The following is a 13,336-nucleotide window of genomic DNA, read 5'->3' on the forward strand; positions in this document are numbered from 1 at the left end:
CCTACACTTAAACCATTTTTCAGATAAAGAAACTAAATTTGTTGGGATTTTTCCTTTTCGTAACAGCCAAAAAAAAGTCCATATAAAATATAAAGAAATTGTTACCATGGACATAATAGGACATAATAGAAGCTTATTTTGAAAATTGGTGGATAATTAACCCTTCGTTCCATAAAACTTCAAATATATACCCATTTCTCATGAACGTATGACCAGATTTTTTAAAGAGGCAAATTTCAAAAGGTATTCAAACAGTTTTCAGTTGCACATATTAAGTAAACCTAAATATTCCTTGTGCAAGAAATTGTTTCAAAAGTGCATTACTAAGTATAATATGGCAAGTTAAGAGGCAAGTGCAATAATATTAAAAACAGAATAAGAGGCTAGCATTCAGTGTCACAATGTGGGTCATGGTCATCTTTGTAACCAAGGTTGACTCGTCCACGACGACCTCTACTAACCTCCTCCTTATTTTCCTCCTGAAAGTAAAAGTCCAAGGTCATTGATTGTGTGCCATGTTCAAAAATAAAACTATAGCTGGAATAGTAATTTTTCAATAAATGTTTTTCTCTATCCCATTTTCTTCTGTTTTCTTTGATTTTTAAAGCAATGACATTTAAAATAACCCAGTCCACTTCACCTTCTGGATATAATTCTTAAAATTACTAGGCCCAAGTCCTATGAATAATGAATTTAGGAATTGTGCATGAAATGTATATGAATACTGCCTATTGCACATTTCTGCTTGAATAAGGAATTGTTATATGCAATTGTTTTCAAGACAAGCATAAGCCTACTTCCATTTGGACTTTAGCACAAAAAAAAAACAATTGAAATAAGTTTTGGCATGATGTAAGCAGATTGGATCCAAATTTCCAAGTCGGTCCTCCACCAGTACTCACACTTCCTTCAAACTCTTCCCGCTTATCTTGACCCCTGTCCACCATTTTCATTCTAAATACATACAAAAACCTCATTTTAGTTGGCCTCTGTTGTCCTATGAGGACCATTCATAGCCTAACAAAAAAAGACTTGTTTCAGGTCTTACCATTCTATAATTTCCACCTTTTGACTGACTTGCTTTGTATGCTTTCCAATTTTCAGCAACCATTAAACCAGCATAAATCTTTCCAACACTCAGATTAAAACCATTTAGTTCTGAAACAGAAAATAATAACTGTTAAAGGTGTAAATATTAAATATAACACCAACACATAAGATCGACTTTAAAAATGTCAGACTGGATTTGAATATAAATTTTTTAACAAGGCATAAACAAGGAATGTAGGACAGAAAGTCACAGGACAAAAAGTCACAGACAAAAAGTCACGGACAAAAAGTCACAGGACAAAAAGTCACAATTCATTTTTTCTGATTATTTTCTTGGAATAAAAAATGCTCATTTTTACAAAAACATTTTTGTATTTTTCTTGAAGTATTGTATATTACCAACTTTGTAAGCAAAATTTATCAAAAAAATATCAAAGATGATTAAAATTATTGTTAAGAAAACAAAATGTCAAAGTAGATTGGCACTTAAATGGCTTTATGGTGCCAAGAAATATGTCCTTTGCATGATTAAAATTAAATAAATCTTCATTATTCAAGTAAAATGATAAATATCATTAACTTTGATAGGAATATATGTATTAAAAAGTAAATATTTCTAGATATTTCTCTTATATATTCAAACAATTGTCAAAAAAATCTTTGTGACTTTTTGTCCTGTGACTTTTTGTCCTATCAAATTTGTGACTTTATGTCCTGTGACTTTCTGTCCGTTTACCTAAACAAGATGTCCAAGGGCCATTTTTCTGTCTAAATCAAGACATCAATAAATAAACCTATTTAATGTGTACCTCAATATACCAAAGACACAAGTTCATATATGCAGGACAATAAATGTCAGGAAAGTTCATTTACAAGATTTTTCTATATCCATACTCATCAGCCCTATAAAATTATGTCAGCATGCTGTAAAAATTATAAACAAAAACAAATTAAATAAATAAACCATATATAAAATCAGCTGGATATCTGTAATAAAAACCATTCCAGATAAAAGTTTGGAATGATAGAATGGTAAACACATTTATCAAACAAACTTTTTTCCATAAATTTGAAAACTTACCAGAATTAGGTGGAAGGAGGTGATCTAACATTTTTCTTGCCTGAGCTGGCCAAACCTTTTTGATTACTTCCCTCATCTCTCCATCCTTCCTATCCATCTCTTCAGCTACAAATACAAACTTACAATTCAAAATTGTTATGTAATTTAATAAAAAAATGGATTTTGAGAAAAAAGGTAAATCTGATTATTTTTTTTCAAAATATAATTTTCTGTTTCAGTTGCATCAGATCACACCATATATCATGCATTAATCTCCATTTTAAACAGAACTAATGTAAACTTAAGACTTTTCTCATAATACATAAGATACCGCTCTACAAGGTCAAGATCATTTAAGTGATGAAGCAGGAGATGTCTTTTTTTGTTAATTTGCTGTTCATTAATATATGCTAACATTGTTTTACAAATATTAGACAATTAATTATATTTTACCCCTTAGTTTTCCATGTTGGCCATGCTGGTTAGTAAGAAGGAAAAGATTTATAAAATTTGGTTGAAACTGGAACAAGGGTACAGAGGACAAGATTTCAGGGAACAAATTAAGTCATTTAAGGATGACATAAACCTCAGATGCAGTAACAGACACCCAATGATGCAGATAGTTCAATTGACACATTGGAACAATGTGTTTAAAAGATCTATAGAACTGAAACATAAAACAATAAATACACATCTTAAAGGGTTGCCAGCTTACTTGTAGACATTTTGATTCCTAAAGATTCTCTTATCAGTGCAAAAAGCGTAGTTGTAAAATGGACAGTTGAATCTGGATATACTGGCATGTTCATCCGTATCAACTTTCTGTAAGCAAGTCGTGTGGGGCACTTTTTACCAAAGCCTACAGGTGGCTCCATGTTTCTTAACATATCATACATGTCTGTATACTGTATTCTTCCTCTGTAAAAATAACCAATCTTATATATAATCATTCTAGCTGTTTTGATTTTCCAATATTTTATGATTTTCCAATATTTTATGAGACCAGATTCAGTGGTAAAATATATGTATAATTGTATACCCCATGTTCATCTTAATTTTCATCACATAGTTTCTATGGTATCTGATGTTGATATAGATTTTCAATGCATGCATTTAACTTATTACCTTTTCCTACATTATATATATAAAAAAATTCGTAAGGGTTCCACGGAACCCGGTGTCTCGCCTACTTTTTCTGTTAATCGCAGACTCAACAAAAATGAGGAAAAACATCAATAAAAATTTCCCTCACAATACTGTCTTTTGATTGAAAGAAGCTTCCAAGTTTGGTAAAAAAATCCAGGATAGTTTATGAATCTAATAAATGTTTTATAAACTTTAACTGCAGACTGTATGTAATGTTAACTGGAAGAAAAACTAAGTCCATTTATAAGTAAAATACGGAAAAAGTGAATTTTTTTTTTACAAAATTTACTTCTGAATAATATCTTATGATCAGAAATAAGCTTTTGTCTAAGTTTGGTAGAAATCCAGGATAGTTTAAGAACATTATAAAATTTTAAAAACTTAAACCACAAAGTCCATTTATAAGTAAAATACGGAAAAGTGGAAATTTATTTTTACAAAATTTTCTTCTTGATACTATCTTATGATCATAAACAAGCTTCTGTCCAAGTTTGGTACAAATCAAGGATAGTTTATGAAAGTTATTAAAATTTTAAAAACTTTAACCACAGAGTGAATGTAATGTTTCCTCGCAGAAAAAACTAAGTCCATTTATAAGTAAAATACGGAAAAGTGGAAATTTATTTTCACAACATTTTTTTCTTGATACTATCTTATGATCATAAACAAGCTTCTGTCCTAGTTTGGTACATATCAAGGATAGTTTATGAAAGTTATTAAAATTTTAAAAACTTTAACCACAGAGTGAATGTAATGTTTCCTCGCAGAAAAACTAAGTCCATTTATAAGTAAAATACGGAAAAAATGGAATTTTATTTTTACAAAATTTACTTCTGGATACTTTCTTATGATCATAAACAAGCTTCTGTCCAAGTTTGGTAGAAATTCAGTATAGTTTAAGAAAGTTATTAAAATTTCAAAAACTTTAACCACAGAGTGAATATTTGTGGACGCCGCCGCCGACGACGACGACGGAATGTAGGATCGCTTAGTCTCGCTTTTTCGACTAAAGTCGAAGGCTCGACAAAAAAGAAGTGAAATGCAATATCTTCATTTTTCAAGTCTACTTTGTATAATTAGTTTGTCGACCCCTGTGCTCCATGTTTCGTGATCCTCAATTTGATTGATATTCAGCCGATTTTGTAAAATTTTGCCAAAATCTATTTTCTTGACCTATTTTGTATGTAAAATTCAACACTTAAGAATAAAACTTTGACAAAGATAGATCTATTTAACTTTCTCACATGACTTAAAGACAAATTAAAACGTTTTTCATCTTGTTACATTAAACTTTATAATCTGGGGCAAATATGGCCCTTATCGAACTTAGTCCTTTATAAATTACACCTGCAGTTATCATTGCAATATTTAAAGGATGAACAACACTGTGATTTTAATAACTGTGATTTAAAAAAAAAAGAATAAAGATCGATCAGAATTTGAGTTTTACTTATTGGGACACTAACTTAGCTGTAATGTCTGCATTGATAAAAAACCATGCAATAATATCTGAATTTGCTGTAATTGAAATTAATCTGTATATAGACATACTTTTTTAATGTTTCATTTTTCCATGTTGGCCTTCATAATTAGTTTTATCCTTGGGTTGCTTCAAGCCGTAAGATGCCTTGAGGCATCGCCTTAGCCAGGCGAAACGATGTTCAACTTCTGTAGGATAAGTTTTTCCAAAAAAATACTTACGTAGCACCAGGATCATAGTCTGCCCAAACTCGTGTATACTCATCTAAATGATGAGGTCCCAGTATGGAACTGTCTCTCGTTAAATAATCAAAATTATCCATAATAACAGCAACAAACAAATTTAACATCTGAAACAAACAAAATGGTCCACTCAAAAAATACTCTAATGGTTATAACCTAAGAAACATATAATATCAAATACTTATAAATGTCAATCTTGTTAACATGAAATTATGATATCCTCAAAAAACTTTAATACTCAGGTACCATTACTTAAATATTTTTTTTATTAATATTAATTTAGTTCTTAAGAAATTTTAACATCAGAATACAACTGGTGTGATTTTGATACTTGTCTTCATTTAAACTTTCTTTTCTTTCTTTCTTCATACCACATCATATTATCAAGAAATCTTCATTTTTTGTAAGCACCTTAATCACAGCCAATAAAAAACTAATGTCTTTTAACTTTAATTTCTTCTATAAAGGTCTATAAATATATCAAAATAGGTCTGGAAATATGGTATATTTGCAACATCATTAATTAAATAAACTGAATAGAGAAACTAATATTGTTTTAAAACTTACAAGAAAAGAACAGAGGAATATAAAAGTCATAAAGTAAGGATAGGCTATATCTAATCCACATGATTTGCCAGTTAATCCTGACTCTGGATCACATTCCTGTCCACCTAAACATGATAACATAATCTGTTGCCAACTCTCTCCTGTAGCACACCTACAAAATACATTTATCATATCAAAATTCAGTGTATAGGAAGTCCATTATAATTCTTTTACATCACATGGCACTGATAGGTTGTTGTCTCCCAAATAAGTAACATCTCTTTAATGCAAAATATTATTTCACAAACATATATTTCACTCTTTGTAATCAATAATATACATTTTTTTTTTTAAGTAATACAGAAAACCTAAGGGAGTTATTTTTTTTTTGGCTTTACACACAGATTGGGTACATCTAACATCCAGGGGGAGGAGACTGACCTACTGACCCTCAAATAATATACTATTTATTGTGTAATCAGTATTAAAGAGATCTGGTATCATATTCTGCTTTCCTCTCCTACAGTGATTGTTTGTGACATGTATCTGATTAAGAAAAGATTAGTGTGCCTCCTAGTGAGATTCCAATGTAACTTCAAGGTGTCAAATGTTAGACTAATTACCTCAAGATATAACAAGTGGTCTGTGTATGTTAATTAATTGCATCCATGATGTCAGCATCTTTATCATAAAATTAATTACTTGTAAACTGAAATGGCTTTTCTGTTTGTATAAACAATACTTATATTACATATAAGTAGATATTTATACAAAACTTCAAAGGTGTTTGTATTCTGCTATCTCATATTGTATTTTCTTGTGGTCTCATATTGTAGTTTCTTGTAATGTTCTATTGTATTTTCTTGTAGACTCTTATTATATATTTCTTGTAGTCTCATAGTGGGAATATTATTTCTGTAGTTTCAGTAGGAGGTTGTGTAATCTTTTGTTTGTGTAACTGTTGAGGGATCCTGATATAGCAAATCTCAATTAAAGTCAGCATGGCAATTTGATAGCTAGCCCACATAAATGAGCAAAAAAGACCAAATAACTGCTCCAAAACAAAATGCAAACAAGGCAAATATAAGGGGTTTCTGTGTGTAAACCAAAACATAGTCTCAGCAAATCATACTGGCTTAAAGCAGAAAGACAGTTAGAATAAATAATAATATTTATTAAAAAATCATTTAATTTTGGCCCTTGAGAAACACTCAGCATACAAACGGAATTTTGAGTTCCTGCCTGAGCAAGTCAGCTTGCAACCTTCAGTGTAAGGAAGAACCTGCCTGCCCGACAATGCGCCAGCCGGGGAATGTGAAGCGAGGGTTCTCCACTTAGGTGATGAGACTAGGCGTCTCATCGGCAGCCAGGTAGTGCAAGGGTCTGCCTGGGGGATAGCCCATGTACTAGTGAAGTAGCAGGGGTCTATCAAACTGGCACTGGAATAAATTTGATAAAATTTGTCCCCGAGATGCTTGGGGATGAATGAAATTTTAGAAATGACCAGTGATAAAATTCCATTAAGGTCCAAAAACTCAGATGGAAACAGATGAGTGCCCCCAAGGATTTAGGAGTTTGGATTTATTCACCTTCAATAAAGTCATGAGAAAAAAAAAAATAATAATGAAAATAATGTTACATACTGATTCATAATAATGTTACTACATGTTTACTAATGATATTTAGTATTTAAAGAGTAGAAGTTAATGTTAAATTTTTTTAGCAAAACTGCATACTGTTGGGAAATCAAACATGTGAATTTTATAAACAATGGTATCCAGCTGAGCATTCAAAACATAAATGCTATTAAAATAGAATTCAGTATCCCAATTTTTGAAAATGTAATAAAAAATGATATTCAGTATTCCAATTTTTAAAAATACTATACAAAAATGATATCCAGTATCCAAACAAGATTAATTCAAAATTTTACATGTTTAAAGATTCAAACATGAGAATACTATCATTATTAAGTCAGTAAACTGTAATTCAATGATGAGAATGATATAAAAAGGATATTCAGTATTCAATAATCAAAATTTATAAAAATGATATTCAGTATATTCAATAATAAGAATGCTAAAAAAAAATGATATTCAGTATATTCAATGATTAGAATGCTATAAAAATGATATTCAGTATATTCAATGATTAGAATGCTATAAAAATGATATTCAGTATATTCAATGATGAGAATGCTATAAAAATGATATTCAGTATATCAATGATAGAGTGTTTCAGTATCAGTTTCTGAAATGCAACAACTGCACCAGATTGGTTGGTAATAGATTTGAACATTAGAAGAAATGCATTCAGTATTCAGAGTGGGGGAGAAACTGCCTGTATAACAATCTGCTAGTTTAGGGAATGTGGAGCGAGGATTCTCCACGAAGAGGTGAGACTTGGCATCTCATTTGTAGATGTTTGTATGCAAGGTATGCATGGGGATATCCTACGTGCTAGTAGATTACCATACAGGCATGAGAACTATAAATTCATTATTCAAACATGATAAATTTTCCTAAACAAATTTGTGAAGAAAATGCCACTCTGTTCAGTTGAGGCAATTATAAAATAATACTTTTCAGGCTTAAAAGCTCTCATCATTGAATAAGATGTTATAATATGCAGCTATATAATTAATAATTTTTTAGAGGTGTTTGTCAAATTTCACAGCTGTAAAGTACTGTTAGATTCTGGGGTAGATGTAGTATTAAATGCTATGTATACTGCCATCTGCAATTTAAACATTGTGTGAGAAAAAAAAAAGTTTAAAATACAAATACTCTACAGTAAACATCACTATATCCCAAAATATTAATATCTTTAACATCAATAAGAAGATATAAACAATCTCTATAATATCTAAATTAATAGGAAAACTGTATAGATTCTTGGTTTTGACATATTTTAAATGTAAAGTTGTCTATTTAAAAAGTGTATGTTGTCCAATTTTAAGGATTCAAGTTGCTGGAATTAGCTACATCCCGAGTTATGGAGTAGGTTTACAATCATGTTCGCTTTAACATACTTCTGGACTGCTTGGGCACTGATGAAGCTGTAGTTTGTCCTTTATGGTACATCACGGTTTACGGAGTAGGTTTACAATTTTGGTTCATAATCAGTAACATACTTCTGGAATGTTTGCACAGGCACTGATGAGGCTGTAATACTGCCTTGTAGTCAATAAGCTAATTGTGCTACATGATCTGATTGATTGGTTGGAGAAATAATATGTCCACACAGATAAAGGAACTGATATATACACTTATGTCCATGTTGAAATGCATTGAGTCTCATTTAAAAAAAAAAAGTGAATATCTGCCATGTCTGTAATGTAATTCTGTTGAAAACATGGGATCATTCTGAACTTGATAAATGTGAGAACCAGTTGCTGAATGTGCTTTAAACCACTGATAAGTTGGTGATACTATGATAAGAATACTGGCAATGTTCATGCTCTGTATAATATGTAGGTACTACTGGGATACAGTTGAATAAATGTAAAGTTTAATAAACAATAGTGGAAATTATTTGTCCATGCCAAGTAAGTCAAGCTGTAATGCCACATCCAAAGTAAAATGAAGAACTTGATCATGTTGATAATGTCTTTTGTTGTAAATCTGGTGAAACCAAAGTGCATACAGGACGTGTCTATGTCTCCATTTCCTCAGTGTTAAAATATGCAATATAAGAAATGAAGAAAGGTGTCAGTAATAATATTATTATTTTTTAAGGCAATATCAAAAGCTGTACTTATGTAATAATCCTATAAATGTAAACTGTATAACAAGAAAATAACTGTTTGACTTATTTAGAATAATTCAAAAACTGAATAAAATTATACTAAAAGTATCTTTATCTTATTTATCTAAGATCATGAAACTACTAAATAATTATTTGCAGAATGCATGAAAGGCAGGGTATATATGAAGACAGCAAGTAAAAATAATTAATATAAAAAAAGAAATAAGAATAAAATAAAACATTGATCACTATATACTAATCCAATAATAAAAAGAAATAAAAATCAGGATAGGTGAAATTCCAAGTGGCTGTTTTCTAAATAATATTTAAATTAAAGAAGTGAATATTTTTTTTTTTTTTTTTTTTTTTTTTTTTTTTCAATCTCGTCTCTAGTTGCCTTCAGATAATAATAATGCAAAGAAAACTCCAAGCACCATACATCTGTATATAAGAAATAAAAATTCAAACAAATATACTTGCCTAGAACAGTTGTGTAGAATGTAAAGCCAGTTCAATATATAACACTCATGGATATCTCTGTATGGTCACAAATTATAGAAGGATCTGATGGTATATTAGATTCTGCTCGATCACATAATACTCTCTAACACAGTAACATGGTTAAAAACTTCACATGAAAAACTACACACGTTAGCAAACATATAAACTCAGCTGTGTGTATTTTAGTTAATAAGATCCAAAGGTGAAATAAACAAGATAAGTTCATGTCCCAAGAAGTAGATATCTAAAATTAGTATGGTAGCAGTTCAAAAATAATGCAGCCACATTGTGATTGTCGACATATAATGGTAAAAGTTAATGGTAAAAGTTATGAAGTCCAGTTGAATAAATTGAATAATAGCACTGTAAAACTCCATCAACTAGTCAGGCTGCTATGAACCAAGAAACTGATTATACAAAGACCATGCAATTGGCTTTACACACAGATTGGGTACATCTAACATCCAGGGGGAGGAGACTGACCTACTGACCCTCAAATAATATACTATTTATTGTGTAATCAGTATTAAAGAGATCTGGTATCATATTCTGCTTTCCTCTCCTACAGTGATTGTTTGTGACATGTATCTGATTAAGAAAAGATTAGTGTGCCTCCTAGTGAGATTCCAATGTAACTTCAAGGTGTCAAATGTTAGACTAATTACCTCAAGATATAACAAGTGGTCTGTGTATGTTAATTAATTGCATCCATGATGTCAGCATCTTTATCATAAAATTAATTACTTGTAAACTGAAATGGCTTTTCTGTTTGTATAAACAATACTTATATTACATATAAGTAGATAGAAATGCTAAAATAACCTACTTTAAGTAAAGACATACAAAGCTTCTCAATGATTTAAATTGATTTTCATCAAACTGCTATATATCCAATTAATTTATTCCAGTCAGTTGTAATGTTTAAATTTCTTGAAATTTATATATTTTGATTAGCAGGTAAGAGTAAATATTTTGTCTAAATTTCATGATAATTAAATGAGTCATTTCTATTTAAGTCACAGTGGTGGGAACCCCCTTATGTTGTTCCAATTTATATGTTGAATAATTAAATTTAATTCTTACTAGGTAACTCACACTGGCAATAACACATTTCATTGAAAAAAACATGAAGAATGACTGTTTTTGTAATAAACACACTATAAACTTACCGAAAGAGTAACATTAAAGCTTGGAAAAAATGTCTAAAATTATTATGTCTTGTAATGGCTGTATGTGAATCTAACTTAATGTTTCCAAACACCTATAATACAAAAAAAAAAGTAATAGTCATCATTTTAAGATACACTAAAGATTTTAATATGATAATCACCATTCACATTCATGTTCCCTAGCACCTGTAATGATCAAATTTCTGGTATCAATTTACATACTTTTGTTGCTGCATGCAAGTGATTGAGGTAATCTAATCTGTATACCTGAGCATAACTGATCATTCTTAAACAAAATATTTAAATCTTTCACTCCATTCAAGGAGCCAATAAAATTTTGACGAAATTTTCCTTGTACATTAAATGTCGTAAAATTTCAAACAAATGGTAAATAGGAAGTGGCTACACGGCAGATGTAGACTTGTTTATTTTCTACAACTCAACATAATCAAGCTGCAAACCCAACATTAAATCATTCCCTTTCAAAGAAGCCAATAGAAACTTTGACAATGATTTTCTTTGTACAATGAATGTTGTAAGCAAACAGAAAGTAATTGCACTACAGATATAAAAAAAAATATTACTCACTACAGACACTACTATAATGTGTGGGTATTTTTATGTTCATATTTCAGAATTCATTAAAAATATCAGGATTTCATGAAAACTGTCTTTAAAAATTCCCTTAGGTAACCAACTCTTACCACATTTTACATCTTGGGAAGGCAGAAAAGTAATCACTATAAACTCTAGTTATATGAAGTATAAATTAATCAGAACTTACTTGCATTCCGATGATAGCATAGATGAAAAACAGCATGAGGATCAACAAGCATACATATGGTAAGGCCTGAAAAATAAACATTATTATTGTATAGCAATATAATATTCCCAACAGAAAGTAACCAAAAGTTAGCGTGCAATAAATTCTAATATTGCACTAGTGCAATAAATCTTCAAAAATCATGACGTCATCAACGACAAAGTCTTAGTTTAAACAAATTTTTACCTTCAAATATTATATTGCTATACAATAAAAGGGTTATTGCATGAATGTTGGGGAATATTGTCCCTCGTAGAACATATATTGCACTCGCAAGCTCGTGCAATATAAAGTTTTACTCGGGACAATATTCCCCAATATTCATGCAATAACCCTATATTATAAATGGTATGGCCTGAAAAATAAACATCATTTTAAATAAAAGTAATAAAAAAGACAAATGCTATATATAGCCTGCAAGATAAACACCAATATAAATAAACAAGTAAAATAAACAAATGTGTTTTTTATTTATTGTTGTGTACATAAAACACACAGTTGGTTTTCTTGTTTGAACTGTTTAGATTTTGTTACATCCTGGCCTTATTTAAGCTTACCATAGAGTATTGGTTTTGCTCATTATTGAAGCCTGCTTGATGGCCCATAGTTGTTTGCATCTATATATATATCATAAGTTGACTGGTAGATAGCTGTCTCATTAGCACTCATACCACATCTTATTTTCATATTCGATGGTATTAGCATGGTTAACCCCCTATATTGTTTTTTCAATCTGCCATGTTGACTATCCATATTATTTACAATTATGAGGAACATAGTCCTAAACAAATCATGATAAGCCCTAATTTTTAAACTTAAGCAATACATGTTAGATCTTACCTTAAATGACTGAAGGAATGTCCACAATAACAGTCTTACAGTGTACCCCTGCCGCAGAAGTTTAATCAATCTGGCTGCTCGGAATAGCCGGAAGACACCAATATTGAAGCTTGCATAGCTATTCTGTAATAATCAAGTGAATAAGCAATGAATAATTGTTGAAGGCAATATAACTAATGTAAGTTCAGATGAAATATATATCTACGAATCTCATGTGTTCGAATGGAAAACATAATTTGGATGCTTGTAAGACATCACAGTTGATATTGAACAAAAAAACGGACCAATTATACACAAAAAAGGCATGCCTTTTCAAAAATCATTACTTCAAAATACCATGCCAAATGCTAATAAGTAAATCATTAATAACAGGCATTCTTTCCTTTAATAATGCTTCCAGAGCAATTTCCCCCTGAAAAATCTGGTACCGTAAAGGAGAGCATTCCTTGATACTGCAAACATTTTATCAAGTATTCCATTTTGTCGTATGTTTTTGAAATTTGACATAAACAAGAATGCTCTTGTTGTTGAGCCTAGCATAACCTCACTTGAAAATCAAAGTTTTGGAAGACAGGAAGAAAGTGTCTGACAGATTAGAAAAGCACAAACATGTTCAACCCATCACTGTTTAGCTGCTGACCAAATATGAAGTCATTCCAATCAGTTGTTTTATGAGAAAAGTGTGATGAAAAGTTCAACATCATGAAAAATTCATAGGACTGGGAAGCAAGA

The 13,336-nt window shown here is 30.6% G+C and overlaps 1 protein-coding gene across 18 annotated transcripts in view; it reads right to left on the reverse strand.

Annotated features, from left to right (window-relative positions):
- The window catches only part of LOC143064717 (voltage-dependent calcium channel type A subunit alpha-1-like), a 206,669-nt gene that overhangs the window by 14,924 nt on the left and 178,409 nt on the right, over positions 1–13,336 (reverse strand). For 17 of the 18 annotated variants that reach the window (XM_076237765.1, XM_076237760.1, XM_076237753.1 and 14 more), the window contains 9 exons: positions 12,605–12,727; positions 11,726–11,791; positions 10,942–11,033; positions 5,546–5,696; positions 4,958–5,085; positions 2,826–3,028; positions 2,132–2,236; positions 1,049–1,158; positions 462–479 (listed from right to left, as the gene is read on the reverse strand). In XM_076237765.1, the coding sequence (XP_076093880.1) occupies positions 462–479; positions 1,049–1,158; positions 2,132–2,236; positions 2,826–3,028; positions 4,958–5,085; positions 5,546–5,696; positions 10,942–11,033; positions 11,726–11,791; positions 12,605–12,727 (996 nt within the window). The remainder of the gene's footprint in view (positions 1–461; positions 480–1,048; positions 1,159–2,131; positions 2,237–2,825; positions 3,029–4,957; positions 5,086–5,545; positions 5,697–10,941; positions 11,034–11,725; positions 11,792–12,604; positions 12,728–13,336) is intronic. The other variant, XM_076237754.1, reaches the window with a different exon arrangement.

Source organism: Mytilus galloprovincialis, chromosome 2 (genome assembly GCF_965363235.1).
Source record: "Mytilus galloprovincialis chromosome 2, xbMytGall1.hap1.1, whole genome shotgun sequence".
Classification (NCBI taxonomy): Eukaryota; Metazoa; Mollusca; class Bivalvia; order Mytilida; family Mytilidae; genus Mytilus; species Mytilus galloprovincialis.